General features: G+C 40.8%; 1 protein-coding gene across 11 annotated transcripts; it reads left to right on the forward strand.

Moving 5' to 3' along the window:
• The first annotated feature begins 1,825 nt into the window (after positions 1-1,825).
• On the forward strand, positions 1,826-23,098 carry ST3GAL5 (ST3 beta-galactoside alpha-2,3-sialyltransferase 5). 11 transcript variants are annotated; one of them, XM_040064583.1, is made up of 7 exons: positions 1,826-1,933; positions 11,444-11,565; positions 13,294-13,408; positions 15,346-15,689; positions 17,077-17,263; positions 19,145-19,303; positions 20,464-23,098. In XM_040064583.1, the coding sequence occupies exons 2-7, from the start codon at positions 11,522-11,524 to the stop codon at positions 20,725-20,727; spliced, it is 1,113 nt and encodes a 370-aa protein (XP_039920517.1). In that variant the 5' UTR covers positions 1,826-1,933; positions 11,444-11,521; the 3' UTR covers positions 20,728-23,098. The 11 variants fall into 11 exon arrangements, with proteins under 11 accessions (XP_039920517.1, XP_039920513.1, XP_039920512.1 ...); XM_040064579.1 differs by having other exon boundaries at positions 1,832-1,933; positions 11,444-11,555; XM_040064578.1 differs by having other exon boundaries at positions 1,852-1,975; positions 11,444-11,555.
• Positions 23,099-23,214: the final 116 nt, after the last annotated feature.

Here is a 23,214-nt window from a genome sequence, read left to right on the forward strand (position 1 = left end):
ATTTCTGGGACTTCAATCCACTGAGACCTTATCTTATTTATTGACAGAATTAACTGCTAATTGGAGAATCCTCCTAAGCTGTCTTTAAAATACAGCATCACTCATCCACTGTCATGCTTCATCCTGCCTCAAAAATATGACATGTATCAAAACTGATTGTTCACTTTTCCTATCAGCTTTCAAATAATGAGCATAGTGCATCTTTGCTGCAGCTGCTTGCAAAGCCTGGTTGCCTCCTGGCCAAAGCCCAGTGTGACAGGAACTGTGACACCCTTGTGCATGCCTGGCTGTACAGCTGGGATCTTTATTTACATCTGGATTCATCTGAGAGTCCAAACTAATGAACAGTTGCTTGCAGTTAGGGGGGAGAACTATAGAGCTAATCCTCAATGGTGCCAACAGCTGAAATAATAGAGCAGGGAATATTTTGTTTCTAATTCGTATATGTTTTCTCTTGAATCATACCAAAAGTGGTCAAGGATCTGCCCGGACTACAACTCAAACCATCAAACAGCTGACAGAACAGAGAAGCAGTATCTCATCCACTGTAGAAAACAACAGGTGTAGTTTAACAGGAACTGTGAAGAAGTGACCATTATAAGGATAGAAAACATATCTCTGTTTATCTTGTATGAAATTTGAAAGCGTTTAAACTATCCTGCTTCAGGACATGCGCTCATCCATCTCTTGCAGCGAAGGAACATTTATACACAGGCCAGAAAATGTTGGTTGTTTTCAGATCTCCTTGGGCAGTTCTTCTCATTGAACCATATCCCTCCTTTTTAATTGAGAATGGCACCTCAGAGACAGTTTTAGCCCACCTTCTTTAAGGACAAGCTTTTCCCCTGTCTCTCCTGACATGGCCTCTGCAGTGCATTATGCCCTGTACTACCAGCACTTAATAATTAGCAGCTGCTCTGCTTGGAATCGCTGATTGTTTTGCATCAATCATCTAGGCTAGAGAACAATTTGTAGATACCATAGCAATAAGTCAGATTAAAAAAAAAAAAAAAAAATTCCTAGCATCACACAGACTGTAATGACTTAATCCATTTTCCTGCTTCATCAGCTTTCCCGCATCCGGCGCCCAGGCCTCCTCGCTCTGCTCCAGTGGTTTCAAGCTCTTTATTTGGTGGTGCAACTTTTGACTTCTAAGGCCATGGTCAAATGGGTTTGCAAGGTCGTTTCCCCTCCCTTGCAAGTCAAGCAGCCGCTTACACAAGGCTACAACTAAATCAGACATTTTTTCTTTACACATTCTGTGGTGTCTCGGATCACAAAAACGATGATTTCCTAAAACAGCCGAGGAGAGGCCTGAAAGCCTTGGCGCACTAAAGCTCCTGGGAGTCTAAGGCACAATAAAATCAGCTAAAACGCTGTCACTTGGGGGGCTCGACCTCGTTTGTCCACAGAGGGCGAGTGAAGGCACCGGCAGCGAGATGAGGCGGCGGACATGAGGAGAGAGAAGCGGGAGCGGGGGTCTCTTGGCTGCGGGGGGGGGGGGGGCTGTGCGTGCGTGTGGGAAATTCCCCAAACCCACGATTAATCGCGGCGGGAGCCGGGGGGGAGAAGGTGAAGAAAGCTCTTATTTGTGACACCGCCACCGCACACAAGCCGCGGGGCGGGGCGGGGGCCGCGGCCCTCGCGCATCCCCTCAGCGCTGCCGCCGCGGCCGCCCCTCAGCGCGGGCGGCCCCCATTGGCTGCGCGCCGCCACGTGCCGCCCCCGCCCGCGCGCCGGCGCCGCTACCTGCGGCGGGGCCGCTCCGCTCCGCGCCTCGCTGCGCCGGGGCCGCCGAGCGCCGCCCTGACCGCACCGCACCGCGCCGCGCCGCAGCGGGGTCAGCGCCGGCACAGGCCGATGCGGCGGCGCGGGGCCTGCGGGCTTGGGCTGGAGCGGTCTGCAGGATGTGCCCCGGCGCCGGAGCTTCCAGGTCTCTCCCTTCCTTCCAGCGGGGAACAGCGCGGATGGGGAGGTGGGGGCTGCGAGTTCTGGAGGAGACGGGCGGTGGAAGTCGTGTTTGCCTTGGGCTGAAGGGAGACGATGTCTTAGCTGCGGCTGTCTTGAGTTGTTCCTCTGGGGTAAAATTTACAGGCTTCTGCTTCTCTGCGGGTTCCGATAGGCGTTTTGTGAGGCATTCTGTCTTTTCATGCTTGGAGTGATGTAAATGCAAACCAGATACGGCTTCTGCTGTTACTGCCAAAACCTTTCTATTTGCTTCAGCACTACTCACTAAAAAGAGTTTCCTTTTTTCCCCCCCCCTTTGTGCTGAGACTTGTTTTGCTTTTTTTTTTTTTTTTTTTTCCTATTTCAGTAGGTAAGATCAAAATAAAAGCCTGCTGGACGAGGGATGTTTATTTTGCAGCTCCCTTTAGTTAGGGAAACGATTAGGAAATGTTCATAAAATTGCTGGATGTAAACAGCTCTGCGGTGGAGAATGACTGGCTTTGTCTCATTCTGGGGAAAAGGGTAGATAAAGATGTATATTCATTATTTCTCTAAAGAAAACTCGTTGACATAAGTGCTTCATAAAGCTTCTGAAGTGGATACGTGTTTTTAAACTGGGGCTTACAATGGGACTGCGCAACTCAGTTTAGAGGTGTTGTTTTCCGTGCAGACTGTGTTATTCCATCTGTTATGCTGCAGTGAGGTTACTATCTCCCTTTTGGATCGTGCAGCAGGAAACCTCGAGCTATCTCCTAAGCTCTCTGCTAGCCAAACTCAGAGAACTTTTTTTAAGAGGTCAAAACGCAGCTGGAGGGTTAGTGCACGAAAGCATTTTGGTGTACTGTCTGCTTCCGTGGATGAGGGTTTTTAGGGGTTGATGAGAAATGAGCTTATCTCCCCTCTGGTTAACAGGCAGTTAGGAGCAGGATGTAGGAAGACAAAGTGCAGAAACTTCCTTTTACTGAGGAGAATGGGCTAAAAATGTTCAATTTTGTTTGCTTTGCATGCATCAGATGCGAAACGTGTCAAGACTGCTGCAGGGTTAGAGCATTTGGTGGGCAGGTTGTTTGTTTAGATTAAGAGACCCTGGAAGACTTCAGTAGTTCCTGAGTTATAATAAAGGCTAAATAACTGAAAAAGATCCAGACAATGTTTCAAACTTGTCATGGTGTAATTCTCAAATTACTTGTGAATCTGAATGAAACTTGGTCTAAGAGAACAGGTTAAAGCATCCCCAGCAGGCACATCCAGTGCTTCAAAACCACAGAACTATAACTGGGCATAGGACTTCAGGATCATGGAGGAGTCCTCCCTGTCACAAGCAGCTTTCACTGCTAATGTCATTCATAAATTATTAAAGACTTCCTTAAAGCTTGTGTGGTCTGTTACTTTCCATTACTCCTATGGGAAGGCTATTCCTGTGCTGCTCAGGAATCTTTAGCCCATAGTCTCTGTTTATGTCCATTTTCTCCCATGTGCTAACATTGTGCTTTTGTTTGAAAGGTTTGGTTTAGGCTTTGGTGTTTACATGTCTGGTGTATCTAAGGACAAACTCTCAATTCTTGTTTTGGGAAGCTGGACAAGCCAAAGTATCTCTTCTTCTTGGGAGAGGCTCTTCCTTTACCCATCCCATCAGCACGCTCTGCAGACTGTTAGGTCCTAAAGTCTTAGGTTCAGAACTTAATTAAAATAGTTTACAGCAATGGTTTTTGCTGTATTGCAATTTTATTTTTTGCCTTTTCTTTATGGGACACTTTTGGCATCCTCCTCTCTTGCTTCTCTAAGCTCAAGTGTGATTTTACCACGATGTCTTGGAATGTTAGATGATAGTGTGGTGAAAGTGCTGCTGTACTACTAACATTGTTCCATGACTACCAGTTTGGTGCTATTCTGCTGTATAATTCAGATGTCATATGAAACATCTTGGCTGTGCAAGTCTGCTGATCCCTTAGCCCAGTAAAGATTAATGCTATACCCTGCCTTTTCAGACCATTTCTTTTAGGGAAGATTTTTTTTTTCCTCAAACTTCCTATATAAGGAGAAAGACCTAATTTGTTTTGCCTTCCTTGCAGGGAAATCTCTTCCACTTGTGCTAGATGAGCTCGCCCAGCTGGTGATGGATGATATCCTGGTGCACTTGTGCTTTCTTCCTCCCTTCCTGGCTGGTGTTGCGCTTCCTCTGAGTGCTGGGTGGTTTAGTGCTTCCTCAAGTGTGGATCTGTGGGCCTGGGGAGGAGGATGAGAAAGGGGAAATGTGCAAAAGCGGGGTTTTGAGTAGCAGCTGCCTGCTGTTATGCTGCAGCTCATTCACTGTGCGTGTTTGTGGGTTTCAGCAGATGCTGAGGAGTAGCTGACATCAGGTTCTGAACATCCAGAGCAGGCAAGCCACTGTTTCATACACAAGCAGTATGGAAGTGAAAACTGGGATTTGCTCTGAAACGAAAAGGGACAAGAGGGTCTAAAGCTTCCCTTGTAAGAAATAAACTTATCTTTTTAATAGCACACAGGTCACAACAGCAGTAAGTCACTTGTTTCTTCCTGCTTGGCTGGGACACTGACTTTCTGTGGCTCATTTGTGAATCAGAAAAATTCCATATTCAGATGCTGCTTTTCTCTGTCACAAAGCATCAGCAGCACACTTAAGTGTTGAAGCACATCTTGTTGATGTTTTATTTATGTTTTTTTGCTGTTACTCCCTTGGGAGCACCTGAAAGAAAAAGAAAACTTTTCTTTTTCACAGAAAAGCCTGCAAAGTTTGACTAGAGAAGAGGGTGCTGAGGCAGATATGAAATTTAGAGAATACCCCTGTTTTGAACATGGAACTGTCATTTAGGACCTTAGTAAACTTGAGTTCTTTCCCAGTAATTTTATTTTAGCAGGCACTGTTAATGTCCAAACAGCTTCCTGTGAATGATTGCTGAGAGGAAGTGATGGTGTTACACCCAGAGAATCTCTAGTTAAGTTAATCTCTAGTTATAATTGGACTGTATTTGAACTGAAACCATTTCTTTTGATTTTTCTGTCTGGAGGACCCAAGGTTAACAGCAAATTGTAGCCTATGTGTGTCCTTCCTAAAGGAAAAGAGTGCTCAAGTAGACACAATTATGTAAGGTTGTTAATGGTTTTATGAGTTGGCGGTTGATGTTGCAAAGAGGATGTAGGAGTGTCCCATTAAACAATTAGAAGAAAACACAAGTAGAGTGTCACAAGGCAAGGATAGAAAAATCATGATGCCTCTAGGACACTAATGTTGCTTGGTGGTATCCTTGACTCCAGGAAGAATAATTCTCACATGTCGTCCTCTTGGTGCCTTTGAGAGTTTCTGTCAGCTGCTCTGAGGTTCTCATTTGCTCCTTGTTTTACTTTTTACCAGTTGTGTGCACATAAATAGGCTTCAGTGATAAGTTCTCATTTTCTGAGGAGATGGATCTTGACTGAATGAATTGCAGGTCGTACAGACAGCATTGTTTTAAATTTTTACTGTCTGATGAAAAAGCCTTTCTGGCCAAAGTTCATTTTGTAAGATGCATTATGCACTAATGTAATCAATATCCTGTTGAAGGTGCTTATAACCCTATTATAGGCTAAACTTTTCTCTGCCATCACAGATGTATTCTTCAATTAACCACAACAACTGACTGTTCAATAAAACAGATGTCAAGTGCTTTTTTCATTTAATAGTAATAGGCACTAAGCAGATGATATTCCAAGAAAGTTTTTCAAGTGTTAAATATGTTAAAGTGCCAGCTTTACTGTGGGATTTCATCTGCTGTGGTAGATGAAGAAATAATTGGCAGAAGTCTCTAATTTTTAAATTTAGCTTCACATTTTTCCTCTGGTGAGATGTTAGTCCCTAATCTGCAACAGCTCCCCAGATGCTGTCTCACTGTCTTGTGATAGGAAGTAGTAGGATGGTGCTTCCCTCTGATCATTAATATCAGTGGAATTTTTCCTTATGCTTGTGGTTTTAAAGGATTTTTGTCAGGTACCATTGAAAAAAATCCTTTAAGAAGGTATTTCAGTGTTCATTGTGTCATAGAAGGAGATTTTCCAGTGAGACACAGTTCCTTTGGGATAACTTGTCTGTTGTTCTTCTTTCCCCACTTTTCTTGAGTATTTTGTCAATATGGACAAATGGGGCCATTCAGATGAAAGGCATTTTACTTTCCTTGTGTTGATTTTAAATCCAATTTCAACATCTGGGCAGGTTGTTAGCTTCCTTGATCTGTTAAACCTGTGTTTAAAATTCAGCTGAAAAGTTCGGATTCACTTCTGCAAAAGTCATTGGAAGGTTAACCTCATGAAGTCCATTAAGGTCCTGCACCTGTGTCAGGACAATCCCAAGCACAAATCCAGGCTGAGCAGAGAATGGATTGAGATTAGCCCTGAGGAGAAGGACTTGGATGGTGGATAAGAGGCTGGACATGACCTGGCCTTTTGACGAGGGCACAGAGTGACAGGGCAAGTGGGAACGACTTCAAACTGACAGAGGGCTTAGGTTGGATATTAGCAGGAAATATTAACACCTAGGGTGCTGAGGCCCTGGCACAGGTTGCCCAGAGAAGCTGTGGCTGCCCCATCCCTGGAAGTTCTCAAGGACAGGTTGGACAGGGCTTGGAGCACCCTGGTGTAGTAGAAGGTGCCCCTGCCCATGGAAGGGGGTTGGAACTGAATAATCCTATGATTCCATGAAAGCCAGGCAGTCCTTTACTGCACTGCAACTTCTGGAGTGTCTTTTGCTAGAGGATTTAATATATTTTCCAGATTGGTTGTTTTCTAACAACAAATTCTTCATGTCAAAATATAATATATTTCCAAATTGGTTTTCTGTTAAGAAATACTCAGTGTTTTGAATGGATAAAAATACCTTGTGTTGCAGTTGTAAGGCAGCAGTTTGACTGTACAACACTTGTAGCTGTGGAGTCCTTTGTGTATAGTGGGGTGCACAACTAACTCTCCTTAGCTTCAGCAGTTTTTTCTTTGCATTACCATTCCCCCCCTAATTGTTACTGGGATGAGGCTTGATCCACTGTTGGTTTAAGAAGATTTGTCTATTGTGTTTTATATAAACAGATAGAGGTTATTTGCAAAATGTTCTTTTTTTCTGGTTTATTGTTTCCAGTGAAGAGATGATGATGTTTGAAAGCATGGGAAGGATCTGAAGGTATCATTCTTTGATATGGAGGCTTGGGAGGGAATCCCTGAGTTGGGACACCTTGGGGGATTTGTGGGCCTCCTGTGCCACAGTAGGTAAGCTGGTAAGAGAGAGTGTTTACTCATCAGTTATTTTGTTCTTTCCAACATTAGAATTAATGATTAGCAGTTGTATTAATTGATAAAAATGCTGTTACTTAAAAATTCCCTGGATCAAGACTGGTTTGCCCATTAAAGAGAATTGAACAGGTTTTGGGATGGATGTAGGAAGGAACTGGGAGAATTTTATACTGATTTTTGAACCATATAATGTTCTGCATATAATGATGATCTTAAAGTAGAACAGAAGATGAAGAATTTAATTTTTTTCATGTTCTTAGGTTGAACAGTTGAGAGGTTGAACCAGTTGAGAGGCTCTGCTTAGTGACTGGCTTTGAAGCATAACCCAGAAAAGATACCACCTAATTAGTCATTCCTTGCATTCCCTTTTTTTTTTTTTTAATGTCCCAGGCCTTACGTTTTAATTGCTGTGGATTTCAGTCCTGCAGAAGCAAACAAAATCAGTCCTAACTGTAAATGTCACCGAACTGTTTCTCATGTTTTCACATAAATCAATAACATTCTCTTAAAATATTGTATTCATTTCAAAAACCGTAATGAAAATTAATGAATAATTGTCTATTTGGTCAATAATGAGGATAGATTTAAATGTGTAATTTTTTCATGGCCCCAACTCTTGCAAGTTGTCACAGACATTAATGTTGCAGTTGTCAGTTTTTTGCCATCTGTTTTCTCCAAATGTGTGCAAGACCAATGTATAGTTGGTTTAAGTTTTCTTGATTATTCTCTTCTAACTTCTTGCATGAAGTTTTGCAGTATATCTGTGGGAATTTTTTCTTTTTTGTTTAAAAGCCACAGAACAGGAAGTTCATACAGAATTTGTTACTGAGTAATGACCACATCTCAATAGAGTGCCTTGCTCAAGTTTCTTGTGTGAAAACATCTCTGCTTTTCAACTTAGCCTTTCTCTTGAAGTAAGTGTTGCTCAAAACCAAGTAACTTTTGCCTTATCCTTTACTGATTTTGGAAGTATGTTCAAATAATTTATATATATCTGATTCAGGGGAAGAGGCATGAAGTGAGCAGGTGAATTTTGGGGTGTTCTTGCATTAGTTCTAGTTTCTGCTTCAATTCCTGCTGGAGCCCCGCTATTCATGATTCCTTTATGTAAGTGTGACTTTTGGGTTTCTTTTTCTGGGAGCTTTGCCCTGCAAGCTTCTTGATCTTGTTACATGAACTTCAAAGGCTGCTTTGTGCAGCAAGACCTTGCTCTTGACTGCCTTGCAAAGCTGGGTGTTTCCACTGCTTCTGGTGGTACTGGGAGAGGGGAAAGTTTAAGTGGAAGCATCGCCTCTGTGGGTTTGTGGTTTTGGGGGCTCGATGGGAGCGTGGTGAGGATGCAGGTGTGTGCATCATCCTGCACTCATGTGCAGGCTGTCTGCTCCTGTCCCCGTGCCTGCTGAGAGACCTGGGCTTTGTCTTTGGGTAAATCCAGGTGCTGAACGTAACCAAATGCATTTTCCAGGGCGTGGCAGTGGTTATGTACAACTCGCTACATGCTGCTTTTTAGCTTTTAGCATTCCCACATGAAAAGACTTCCTGAAGTCATAAATGAATTGCTTCTGAAATACTCCAAGTGTGGAAATGTCTACTTAAGAATAACAATGAGACAAAAGTAAATCATGGTGAAAAGAATAACACCACAAAAAGCTTTGGAGTATATTGTATTAATGGACAACTTAGCCTTAGTAGCAGCTTTGCACAGATCACTTAAGTTCAGTAGATGAAACAAATTTCAATCCCCAGAGTCCTCGCTAATTACACCACAATGAGTAGCTATAGAGACATCAATGCAAAATGTGGTTGTAATACCGCAATACTACTGAGCTGTGTTTTGTACACAAACGGAGACATTTGCATTTATGGCTCTCGAAACAACTGTAGCAGGGCCCCTTCCTGAGGGAATGTAATGGTGTGTGTGTGCAGCGTCTCTTTGGTCCCCCTGGCATCTTGACTGCTCTGATGCTCTGTGCGAACTCAGATTCATTTATTTAATATTTTTAATTCAGGAAGACTGTGGGAAAGGTGCACTCTAAGGTGTTTGTTACTACTGTCTTGCTCTTTTGAGCACTCTTACACCATCCCAGCCAGTGGAAGGGCTTATTGGTTTGAATAAGAGTGAAGGATCCAACCCTGGTGATTAAAAAAAAAAAATGCTGTGCTAGACAGATGCATTTTGACTTATGTGTTAGTCTGTATATATATTGACTTGAGAATCATCTGTCATGATCATAACTGACCAAAGTCAAATTGAAGTAAACTGTTGCAAAGGAAATGAAAACGGACACTTACTTGTTTATATCGCAGCAACAACAAAAAAATTGTGCATACTAAGACTTGGACTTGGAAAGGATTTGTTGAGGTGATTAAATTCTCTGTTTTGTTGTTTGTTTTTTCATGTCCTGGATAAGTGAAGCAGGGAACAGTTTACCGTGTTTCGAGACAACCACGATGGCACTGATTTCAGATTTTACAGTGCTTTTAGATCTCAGAGGGGCTGTAACAAAGGCCTGCAAATGGATGAGACAGCTCAGAGTCTATGCAATTAGTAAATGCAGTCAGGTAGGGAATTTGAGGTTCTTAGTGATGCCATAATAACCAAGTTACTTCTGTTTGAGGTAAGTGGTCAAGTTTCCTGCTGGCAAAAACCATCAGGGTTTTCCTGCCTTGCTCTGTTTTGTGGGTTGTGATTATTTGCATGTGACCCTGAGAGCATGACTTGAATGTTGCCTGCTCTTCAGATGGCCTCAGATGCTGCTGTTGATCTTTATCTCTCCTTGTCCTATCCTCAGTGTTTTTTGACATTTGATCTCCTATTGTGATTATCAAATTTATTAGTGCAAAGAGACTGACTTTGAGTCATCTTCTGAATTAGATACCCTTGAAATTTCAGTGGTCTGGATTTGATATCTGGAGGGGGTACTTCTGCGTCCTCAGCTCCTTCATTCTGCTGTTTAAGAACATCAGTTGTTTGTCCAGTCAAACAGTGTTTTCAAGTGGCAATAGAGGCTGGTTCAAATGGGTCATATCACCATAAACAAGAAAAAGATGTGGAAAAGAGAATGAGGAAGATCATCCCCAGAGAAAAGCCTTCTCGTAGTCTTGCTCTTCTTTAGAAATTCTTGTGGCAGAACTCTTGGCAGGAGAACAGAAGAGGTGAACGCCTTTGCAGTGGAGAGCAGAGAGGGTCAAGCACTGAGATCAAAGGAAAGAGCAGGGCTGAAATCCTCCACTATTGAGGAGCAGGCTGCACCTTTCCATGGTTGGCTGATCAAAGAGGGTGCTGCTTCAGGTGGGTAGAACAGGAAAAACGCTTCCTTGTGTTCCCTCTCCCTGGGAAAACCAGCAGGCTCGTATGGGTGGGCTCTTCGTGAGGATTCCATTCTCCCATCTTTGGTTACTGGCAGCAGTGTGGAAGAAGATGATATGCCAGCCTGCATTTTTCTTCCCAAAGCCATTGTTGGAATGTGCTGATAGAAACTGTGGGAGGAGCAAGATTGCTTCTTTTCAGCGAATGGTCAGTGCCCTGCCCATCTGTGTGGGAGCACTGTGCTGCCCTGCTGGGTGCTTCCGTGCTGGGAGCTGCTGCTGTGCTTCCCTGGTGCTGGCAGCCTCCTGGTCCTGCAGTGTGCCAGGAAGAAATTCGCTCCACACCTTCTCTGGTGCCTGCTGTTGAAGTTGCTGGCCTTGTTGCTGGGGCTGCTGAAGAGGTTGGTGGTAGATTTCAGACCAGATGATGAGATATGTTTGCTTGGCCTTGGGGAAACTGGGGAGATGGTTTGAAATGTGGGCTGCTGTTGTGGGGATGGCTTGTACAGGTTCTGCATGCTGAGAGCATCCTTGAAAGCCTAGTGGGAAGCATAGCACAGGGATTTGATTTTGATTCAGGGATCCTGAATATCCTGAGCGTATTGTTTAGATTGTTTGATCAGATCGAATAAAGGTGTTTGGCAGTAACTGATGTAATCGGCAATTATTAGACTTCAGGCTTATGAAGAATGCAACCACCTGGCAATGTTTTTAGAATCATGTTTTGGTGATGCAGCTGAATTGAGTGAGTTCTTGATCACAAGGAGCTCAGGAGCAATTCAGTATTCCTGGCACCATTACTAAGAATCACAGTCTTCTCTGGGACACAGTTGTGACTCCATGGGTGTCCTGTGAAGTTTCTTCAATTCAGCAAAAGTTATGATCACTTTTTCTTTCTTTCTTTTTTTTACAGCAATGCTGAGTGACAGTAACTCTGTGAAGCTGAAAAGTGATCATTTACCTCCTGTGCAATGGTGTAAGGTGGCTGCACATGAAGATGAGAAGACCAAGCTGGTTTTTAAAAGGTACTCGCAAGTAAGTGTCATTGTCACAGCTACACACAGGACAGTTGTTCTACTCCCAGCCTGGGCAGTTACAAACTGGATGCAGAAATCAAGGCATGGCATTGCCACAGGCTGTGAATGGAGGGTTAAGCACGCAGCTTTCTGTGGGACACCGAAAACACTTTGTGGAGGCCAGGCTAACTTCTTGTCGTACCTGTTTTCCCTAGCCAAAGTGAGATTCTAGTACTTCACTCACAAGTATTTCCAGTCTTTTTTTTTTGTCTGCAGATAAATAACAATGCTGAGACTTCTGTACAGCCCAATAACTGAGGGAATGGAAGGCCAGTGGATGTTGAGTGGGTATCCTGGGGAGGTGTTTTCATATAGTTATTTTGTTATGAAGACTTCTGGAATGCTATATCAAAAACCTTACTCCATTGTTTGTAACTTGACATCACATTACAATTGAAGAGTGTGTGCACATGTAGATCCAGGACCATGTTTTATACTTAAAATGTTCACTCCTGTGATGCCACATGAGTTTTTAGGTCTTAAAGCTAAAAAACCCAAAGACAAATTGTTACATACAAAGGTGGATATAACCTGAATGGTGGAACCTCAGCTGAATGTGAGGATACTTGATAAACTTCTGGAGGAAAACCAGCCTCATTTGTCAGCTGTGAATCCCCTGCTTTCTGCCTGTTGGCTGATCTCCAGAGGTTACAGCCTAATATGCTACTGAAGCTCTTAGATCATGTATCAGTGGAAAATGTAATTTAGTGAAGTGAGATGTGAGAGCAGTGCTGCTTTTCCAGTGGTCACTTGTTTGCAGCCTGTACTGCACACTGAGTGCCTCTATTAGTTCATATAGTACAAACTTAAAAAAAAAAAATTGGAAATCTGTATTAACTTCACCTGAAAGAGTTTCAAGAAGCATTGGGCACTTGATAACTTGTACATTTTTTAAAGACATTGAAACAAATGCCCAGTCCTTAGGAAACAAGAGGAAATGAAAATCAATAAGAAAGGTCAAACTGCATAATTGAGCAACAACCACAAATTTAACCAAATAATGATGTAAGTGTTCTACAGATGGGTTTAAATGTGAAATGAGCTAAGTGATCTTTTGGATATCAACCGTGGTATTCCTTAAGAATGAGAAATCTGTAGACCAAAAATATGAATAGTCTAAATTCTTCAGTTTTTAACTTGGTTGGAATTTTTCTGCTGCGTGTTTTGGGGTGTAAGTAACTAAGGCTTTTCAGCCTGAGCATCTAAGTTCTGCCTTCTGGCCTGGGAATGAGTTGAAAGTTTTGTTTCAGTGCTGGCCATTGGCCCAAAATCATGCAATTTGAAATTCCAGCCTTTTTTTTTTTTTTTTCAGCTTGCATGGAAATATTTCCAAAGTATTTCCAAAGTATGACCTTTAAAGAAGAAAAAAAGTCACTCTTGGTTTCATTATGTGAGGAGAATTATTTGACTCATCAGAGATGCATTTAAAGTATATGATGCAGGCATTTTCCTTATCTAGGCATCTATATGTGTTCACACTTTCCTGCAGATAACTTTGAATAGTTATACAAGACTTGAACAAAGCAATAGGGGTTGGTTTTTTTTGTTTGATTCAAATGCAGATATTCACATGAAGTTCAACTGTCTTAACATTGCTTAAAAATACTGATTCAATTGTTGATTGAACATCAGAAATTTTTTTTGTTTGTTTCTCTCTCCTACCCCTCACTGTCCTGTTTGTTTTTAGAATTCTTGCTCTGTTTGTGGTTGGAGGGTGCCTCCTTTATATCCTCAAGTTACATTTTGGCCCTGAGGAATGTGACAGAACACAAATGCCATATGTGGACCTCGATCGTATAAGGGTTGGTAATTTTTGTCTTTTTTTTTTTCCATTCGGCTTGAAAAAAGTTATTAATTGGCAATACAAGAGTTATTGGGCTTTACAACAAAGAGCTAGAATGCTGAAATTCTGTTGAGCAGAAGTATATTTTGTTTCATTTCATGCCATAGACATACTGTTTTTTGTTCTTGTAAAGTGACAGCAGAAACACATAGAGAAACTGAGTTTTTAGGGGTAAAATTAGGTAACTGTGGCTTTAACATTTGAAATGGATGTGTCATCAACCCATTGTGTCATTGCAGATGACACTGGTGATTAGAAGATTGAAGCAAATGAAAAGTAACATATTAAAAAAACCCAAAACAACCCGAACCTAACATATTAAGCCAAATGGCTTTTTGTTGTTTTGTTTTTTTTTAATTTCACCTAAGCCAGTTTCCCAGTCTTCACTGCCTTTTAGTTGCTCAGATGTTTTTGGAATCACAGGGCAAATGTCCAGGAGGGTACAGCTTTTATTTAGTTTATTCATTCAGGGTAGCAGCTAGTTATTTTAGCTACAGTTTTACATGCAGCTTTTAAAGACATGGGACAGACACCACTAAAACCTTTGCTGCTTATCCTATTTGCACTTTATAACAAAACTTGCCTGGCTTAGGGCTGTTATATTTCTGTCTTTGAATGTCTCAATCCTAAAAGGCAACTTCCAGTAGAAACCCTGGCTTAGGATAGTCTCATCTTAGCATTACTGCATGTACATCCTCTCCCTCTTGCCATCATCTTCAGTGCATATCTTTCCCCTTCTGAGCCTCTTTGCCTCCCCTTTTTTCAATAATATTCTTGATTCTGAAGATTAAACACAAACCAAGTTAACCTGAGGACTTCGTGGACTGTGTTTAGTGCTGTCTCAGAAAGTACATCCTGAGGTTGCTCAGTCATTCTTTGCCCAGTGTGGTGTTTATGCAGAAACCTTCATAATGGTGGTAGAGGAAGTTCTGTAGGTCAATCTTGGTTAAAAAAACCCCAAAAAACAGCAGCAGAACTTCCCTCCCTGTTCCCTTAGATACACACTGCTATTAGCAGTAGATTTGAATCTTGTCTCTCTGACCCCTGTGTTTGCTCGTGGGTTTTTTTAATTACAGTGGAGGAAAGACCAACAGAGTTGATTGGGAAAGATATGATGCAAACAGGATTTTATCTTAACTGATAAAAGTAATACCTTTGCTATTTCTCTTTTTACATCAGATAGCAGCTTGCCACTACAGATTTCCAAAAATGTACACTAAGAGTGTTTTGTTTTTATTATGAGATGGATCGATGTCTAGTTTTGTCTGTCACTTCAGTCTTTTTATGCAATATGGAACTGTGGTCTCTTATTTTGGTCACCAGTCTTTGAGGGAAGGCCCAAAACACCCCCACCTGGCATTCCTTGTGAAGTCATGTTTTAGTCATTAGCACTTTAGCAATATTTATGGAAGAAGTGTTGCTTCATTCTGATGAGTAAGCAGGTCCAGCTGCTGTTGCACAGGACTTTTACCCAGTGGATGTGTTCTCTGGTGGAATCCTCCCATGAGACAGAGCTCAGGTCATGCAGTTGAGCAGAGTGGAATTCCTCTTGCTGCTAAATTGGAGAGGTAGAAGTATGTCTAGATTTTTTTTTTTTTTTAATTTGGTGTTGCAAATGGTAGTACAAAGGGCTCATTTTCACTTAGCCCTTCTACTAGCCTAATATATTCTTTAGAAAACCTCATATCTAGGTTTAAGGGATTGAGAGGAGAGGAAATTCCTCTGCAGGTTTTCACCGTGCACTGGCTGACATCTACATTTGAGTAAATGCTTTAAAATTGCTGTACTTCCACACTGAAACTTTCTTTATAACCCCTGTGTTTGCTAAACAGCTGGTGGGCCACACTCCGAGGGCTTTGTGCGTTTCTGGCTGAAATCCCATGTGTTTTGTTTCAGAGGGCACAGCAATTTGCCAGAGCCACGCTGCAGGAGCAGTGCCGACCTTCTTACGTGAAGAAAGAGATGGGGAAGCTGTTTGCAGAGAAGTACAGCATGGACATACCTCCCTTTGTAAGAAAAAATATGAATGAAGATGAAGCTTTATTTAAATATGAACCTCCATTTGGATTTCACAAGTTCTTTGATAAACTTAAAGATCTTCTTGAACTCTTACCTGAGCATGATTTACCAGAAGATTTGAAGTCAAAGCACTGTAAGCGTTGTGTTGTTGTTGGCAGTGGTGGAATTCTTCATGGATTAGAGCTGGGTCACTTACTGAATCAGTTTGATATTGTTATAAGGTATGTGTTTTCCATTTAAGGACTCCATCTGCTTCATCATTTCTTTACAGTCCAGCATTGTTTTTTAAGGGGAAAATATCTCCAACATTGATGCAAGTTATAAGACTTTCTGAAAGTGGTTTTGAAAAATTTACTTGTGACTTGGTGGAAGTTGAAGTCTTAGGAGCAAAATGAATTGTCGTGTTTACAAGAAAGGAATTCAGTATAATTATTTGTGGACTTCAGGTACAAAATGCACATGGGCAGAAACGAGATGGAAGCTAATGACATCATAGACAAGTAGACAGTACTGGGTTTATCTTCACATTTCAAAGCTTTCAAATCTTAAACTTCAGTACTTAAGGACTCACCTCTGCTTTCTTCCCCATGGCTAGTTTGGATGTCTGTTTGAAAGATTTTTTTTGTAACAGCTGTTTCAAACACAATAAAAATTAATTGGTGTTTCAGTACACAGTTTGCTTACACACTTTTTAAAAGCACTCTTCCCTTACCTTTACTAAGTCATTGCTTTCTGTGATTGCCATGATTTCTTACATCTGAATTACATACTCTCTATTTAAGCCTTCTGAACAGTACAGTTTAAAGCTCCTTCTTGTTTTGAATCAAGTAAAGTCACAAATAAAATTAATACAAGTGTTTTCCCAACTTGTTTTGTAAACTAAGGCTTGCTCCCCTTATTAAGGGATTATTTCATTGAGTCAATGGCCCTTATTCAAAGGTAAACAAATCTGTTAGTGTGTGGAGGGGCAGAGAACTTGCATTAGCTGTCCTCTGAAATCAGGGCTGGCAGGATGAAGGTGACTTTTCTATTGATGTAGAAAAGTTTGGAGGACTTGAGCTCTTCTGCATAATTCATGGGGGGAGATGATGCCATTCTTGGCAGCAGTGTGCCAGCATCTGAAGTTTTTGGTGAGCTGGAATGATGTAAACCCACAGAATCCATTACATTGCATTGGAGGGATAATTTGAAGATTTTTGTGTGGAATACTCATGAGTGTGTGTATATATAAATATATATATGAAAAGGATAACACAGGCAACTTCCTTGTGTGTTTTCTTCTTCCACTTTTAAGCTTCTCTGGGCTGACACAAAGCAATAGATAGGAAATTCTGCAATGCTGTCTTTAGTCACTTTACTCTTAAAGGTTTTCTTTCCAAAGTTCTGCATTTGTGCCACTTAATCTAGAAATAGAATTGGCTTCCTCCCAAAGATAAGAGCTGGAGGAGTGCATGAGGCAAGAACATGAGGGGTGTAAGAAAACACCGTAGTCTGTTCTGTTAAGAATCTGTGGGCCAAATAACAAGTTTTTGCTTAGTGTCTGATATTTTAATGAGATTGTAACCTGTTTATTGAATACTTCTCCCTTGTGGGTTTCTTTTCCCCCAGGTTAAATGATGCACCAGTTCAAGGCTACACGGATGATGTTGGTAACAAAACAACAATACGGATGACTTACCCCGAGGGAGCGCCCCTTTCTGAGCACGAGTATCCTCCTGCAAGCTTGTTTGTGGCTGTTCTGTTTAAAAGAGTCGATTTCAACTGGCTTCAAGCCATGGTCAAAAATGAGACCTTGGTATGTAATGTGACAGTCTCATGTACCTGTGGTTTTTTTTTGTTTTCTTTTCTAATGCTTGAAGAAGCTGATTGATCTGTAACTTCTTGGTTTGTCATGCTGAGGGTCTTTTATATAACCTTGCGGGGTTTTTTTAGCTCTGTCTCCTAGTTACAGTTGGACCAGCATCTGTGTTGAAGACCTGTGCTGACAGTAACATTTCCTTTTTGTGGAGATATTAGTGGTTTGCACCAGGCTAAGTGATATACTGAGTGTTTACTGAAGTGGAATTCATTTCACATTCGGTTTAAATGACTGCAGAACCCAAAATAGAGATTTCTGAATGCCGGTCCATTATTTTTGCAGCTAAAGTCTGTACTGCTACAATGGGCATTCATGGAGTTAACATGTAATTGAATATTTTTTTGATGCTCCTAAATTATGAGGTTGCTTATTTTTCACTAAACATTTAAAGAAGTGCTGAGATTCCTAAGGAACTGACGGAAGGGTTCGATGTTTCCAAATTAATGTGAATTGGTGGCTTCCAGCTCTTTCAGTCTGCAGGCAGATAATTTCAGCAAGTAAAAATTACGGAGAGAGATTTAGAAGAAGGCCTGTCAAGTTTTAACAATTTGATCTATGCTAGTTTAGGTACTCCAAATTCCCTTCTTAATTCTGTGATTTTTACGATATAAGAAGGTCTGTTTAATCTGGACCGTCACTGTCTGCTGCTACACAGATGAACCAGGAAAAAATGCTTGAGGGACTGGAACATCTCTACCAGGAGAAAAGGCTGATAGAGCTGGGAGTCTTTAGACTAGAGAAGAGAAGGTTTGTGGGGGATCTTATTAATGTACATAAATATCTGAGGGGAGGGTGCAGAGAGGATGGAGTCAGGGTCTTTTTGGTGGTGCCCAGTGATAGGACAAGAGGGAGCTTGTCAAGTTGAATATCTATGGACATCTTTCTTAAAATCATCCAGACATGGTCCTGAGCATCTGGCTTGAGGTGTCTGCTTGAGCCAGGGGAGTTGGACCATGTGATCTCCAGAGGCCCTGTCTAACTTCAGTGACTCTGTGATTCTGTGAACTGCAACCCTACTTCTTTCAAATACTCAGCTGGCAGTTGGCTCAGCTTTCTGTGCAGGCACTGGTACTGAAGTGAACTGATCCAGAGCACGGTTGGGAAAACTGGAGTGCTGCAGCCTGTATTTGATCAGTTCAAGCTGCTGTTCCTTCAAGCCTGTTTAAAAAATACAGGTCTATGTTGCAGCTGTATCAGTTTTATCATCTGCTTAATGTTGCCCATTTCATGGAAAGGCTTGTAGAATTAGTGTGAGAAGTATTTTTTTCTTCCATTAGCAGGCATCTAACTGACTGCAGTGGCATGAGATCAGAATGTGGGTTTGTGAGTCCTGTGTAAATCCTCTTCTGAAGGCTTGTATTTATCACTAGGTGGATGCTGTCAAACAACAGCTCTTCATTTCAGAGCTTGAGCACAATTGTTTTAGATCCAGTGCTTGCTTCAGAATACTTGGTTAATGTTTGTGGGAAACAGTGGTTCCCTTCCCCATTTCTTTAAATACTGTTTCCTGCTCAGCTGTGCTGGGGTAGCCCAAAGAACTCATGGGTGCTGAGAAATGTGTTGACTGATGGAGACAAAGTGCTGTCAAATATTTAGAATAAACAACTTTCCATCTGCTGCCCTCTCTGCAATTCCAGGTACTTTGAAGGCTTTTCCTCTTTGGGTCAGTCATTTGATCTGTACACTGATATTTCCAAGTCACCTTAGCTATAAACTGTTTCCTAAATTTTTCAGGGTCACTGGTGAATTCTGTAACATGTATACCGTGTTTGTTTCAGAGTTTCACTCTGAACTATTTTTTTTTTTTTTTTCTCTTAGCCTCTGTGGGCTCGATTTTTCTTTTGGAGGGAGGTTGCTGAGACAATTCCTTTCACGTCAAAGCAGTTTCGGATTCTGAATCCAGTCATTATCAAAGAGACAGCTTTTGACATTTTACAGTTCCCTGAGCCTCGATCAAAATTCTGGGGTTGGGATAAGGTAAGAAGTTTCCTTTCTCCAAAAAAAGACAGTAAGATATAAGGTAAATAAAATAAGAAACTGAAAAATGTTTTGGGCTTTTTACTTCCTCTGTGCAGTTTCAAAGCTGGTCTCAGGTAATAAGGAAATGACTGTGCTCTCAAAAGAGTCTTGTATTTTCTTTTAAAAAATCAAAGTCAGATTTCAGCCCACCTGTTCAGATGAGCTATTTTGCCTGTGTATGCTGACATGAAATGGCATTCAGCTGCAGTGAGACATAAACTCATTCAAGTATTAAGAGAGCCTGTTAAGAATGGCTCTGTTAAGCTAAACCAGCCATCAACTGTAGCCAGATGTGTGTCCAGCTGCAGGGAAAGCAGAGAGAGCCTGGAAACCAGGCCAGTGTAAAGCAGCCTTCCAGCTGCTGGAGTGGCTGTGTATGCCAGAGAATGCTCAGTAGCAGCTGCTGAGCATTTCCTCCCTCCACGTCCTTTGCTCCAGCAGTGGTACAGGGTAATGAATTGCCTGTTTTAATCATTCACTGCATTTTTGTTACTTTAATTGTGTTTTTGAGAAATTGGATGTCACGAGTTGTCTCAAACTACAAAAAATACTGACTAACCACCATCTTTTTACATGTGAAAGCGCTTGAGATTATTGCACAAATACCTGAAGGATCTTCTCACATTTATCAAAATTGCATAATATACCAAGCAGAGTCTCTTAATGGTACTATAGTAAATTTGCCTTCTTCATGGGTTTTTCAGTGAAAAAAAAGTCATATTGTGAAGAATACTGTTAGAAAGGCTGTTGTTGCTCAAGACTTAAATAAGTGTACATCAAGAAATGTCAAGTTTAACTCTGTGTCAGGAGTTGTTTGACAGTTTGAAGTGAAGGTTCACTTGCAGTTTAACTACACAGTGTTAGGGCATCTTGCCTTCACAATAAAAAAAAAAGTGTTGACAGCCAAAAGCCAAATACTTAAATTGTGTCAGTATTTTGCCCTGGAGTTTTTAGTTTTACTTGATCGTTGAATTGATTTTTAGTTGTAGTTTCAATTGATTTCAGTTTTAAATGAGGAGAGGGAATAGACACAGTCATTAAATTGTATAAAGTGTTTATAAACCTGGTAAAGGACAATATGTTTGAAATGAGCAAGTTTCACTTTTCTCCCTTTTTAGAACGTACCTACGATTGGGGTCACAGCAGTTGTTCTGGCCACGCATTTATGTGATGAAGTGAGCTTAGCAGGATTTGGATATGACCTGGATCAGCCCAGCGCACCTTTGCACTATTACAACAACCTCTGCATGGCTGCCATGAAAGAACAAACGATGCACAATGTGACGGGTGAAACAAAATTCCTGCAAAAACTGATCAAAGAAAAAGTTATCAAAGACCTCACTGGAGGGATTCACTGTGAGTTCTGCAGCAAAGACAGCTAGTGACTGACTTGCAGCATGGATGGGATTTGTTACATTTCCAGAGGTTTAGCTGGATCAACCCTTTCCCTCTCTTTAGTTCTTTAAAGTGTATGTGAAATGGACGTGGAGTCCCTGCTGCCTTTTTTAATGTCGTGTTCAAGCTTGTCGGACTTTTAAATTAATTTCCCTGTCAGATTTTGCTTTGCACATTTCTGTGAATAGCTATGTACATATTACTCAGAGTTGAAAGACATCCATTTAAAGTATTTAATGTTTCAAGTTGTCTGAATAAAAGCAGGTTTTTGTTTTCAGATGCATATGGAATGCACATGGCTGGCCTGAATTCCCCAACAGTGTACAAGAGTTATTTTCCCCTGATCTGCTGTCTTTGTTGATCCAGTTCTTGGGTGTCTTGACTCCTTTTCATGCATGCCATGAAAAGAAAGGCGTATGCTTCTCAAGTCTTTTCATGTCTTGAACTTGAGCATTGCATTTACTCCTCAAATATTTATATTCTTTTGCTAATACATTTTTTGGGGGGTGAAGGACAAATGTAGGAGTGGAGTTCAAGGAATAGGAATTGTTGTGGCAATAACTGAGTAGTCAATACTTTGATGTTCATGATTGATATTAAAACCATTGATGTGTTAATGTTTTAGGTTAGAATCCTGCTTTGTGAAGCGCTTTTGGGGCCCAGGGCACTCTAGGAGAGGATTTAGACAGGAGGAAGCTTTAACCCAAACCAGGTCATTTGTTATTTCCATTACTGAAGACCCTCCTAAATGTTTCTAACTAGAAGATTTGCAGCAGGATTCAGCTACCCCAATTAAAGAAGTAGCATTAATACAAAATCTGCCCCTTCTTTAAAATTTATTTTTTGAGTGACTTGGGAATTGCTGGTTCTATAAAACACTAGTTTGTATCAATTGTTTAGCAATCCTAAAATCTCTGACTAGGCTACAGTTTTATGATTCTTAGGTAATTAATTATAGATATTGTCACCTTAATAGTTTGCAATGCTGATAACCCTTGTGAAGTCCAGTATTGACTATTTAATTGGAGAGGTAGAGTTTTTGGTTTTCCTCCAAATCAGTAATTGGGTGAGTGTATAAGTTAAGAAGAAAATCACTTTAAGAAAGTAGCATAATCTAATACCAATGTAGATAACTGCTGAAACCAGCAAACTTAAGAAACAAAAAGAGAAAAGAGAGCTATAGATGTATGTTCTTGGGGGTGGAAATCAGTGCGCTGCAAAGGCACTGGGCTGTGCAAATCTGTAAGCAAGTTTTTATGTTAATATTTTTGTTATTGATAGAGTATCAGGTGTGACTGTTTACACTAAGGCGTGTTGTTACTCAATCTACAGTATGTGAAAGCTTGTCAACAAATCAATCAAAGGTTGCTCCAGAAACATGGTTCATAGTCATGGACTCTTCACATGGTGAAGGTTCCCACTGTGTTATGGCCAAAGATTCAAATGAAGTTGTAGTTCCAAATTTTACAAATAATTGTGTGAAAATACAAGATTAGGGTGGTTGTGTTTTGGGATTTTATTCCATGGAGATAAAATGCAATGAATGATAATGTTACAATGCAGGAGCAGCAGACTGATGCTTACTGTTATACTAGGAGGCAGTAAAAGGACATCAGATCATAAAGCATAACTGAAAAAAGTTTTGGACCTCATCTTTCCTAAGTCCCACATGTCTACACATCCTTTAAAGTCAGTTGTGGCGGCTGAACAAATTTGAAAATCAGGAATTCTTGTGTCTGGCACTGTCTGTGTTCATAGCAATAATATTAATTTAGCTTCCTCCTCCATGAAAAGCATTAATTTTTATACTAGCAATAAATTTCTAGGTTTTTTTGTTTGGTTGTTTGTTTTTTGTGGGTTTTTTCCTTTTTTTTTTTTTTTTTTTTTGTAAGTATGTTATTTAATTTAAAAATATTTCATATGTGAAGAATTTTATACAAATAGGCCTTTAGTTAATATATTAAAATGTGGTAACTATTTTCTCCTGGTATTTAAAACTGGAAGCAGAATACCTTAATTTCATTTAGTATTAATGAAATTTTGGAAGATTTCAGAATGTGTGTGTTTGGAGGATATCTTGAATACACCACAAGTCTGTGTTTCTGAGCACCTTGACCCTCACCACTTTGTTTTGTTCAGCAACTTAAAAACAATCAGTTGAGTAATGTAAATGCCCATAGCCTTTTGGAGATGCTGTATTTACTGTCAGAATTGCAAATTGTGTGGATGTAGGATTCTATTTCCTGCCTGTTTTATGGCTTGTGGTAAAACCTTGTTCTCCATGGTAGTCTGTGCAGACTTGACACTCTGTGAAATGGCAGCAAAAAGCAATAAACTGATGAAACCACTTTCTATTTATATATGTCTCTGTTTGCCCTTTGTTCTCCCTCCCTTTATTATGGATTTTACATGTCCTGCTAATCAAGTTAAAAGTCTTGGTGCAATCCACATACCCCCAAACAGGGGAGATGGTA

Source organism: Hirundo rustica, chromosome 5 (genome assembly GCF_015227805.2).
Source record: "Hirundo rustica isolate bHirRus1 chromosome 5, bHirRus1.pri.v3, whole genome shotgun sequence".
Lineage (NCBI taxonomy): Eukaryota > Metazoa > Chordata > Aves > Passeriformes > Hirundinidae > Hirundo > Hirundo rustica.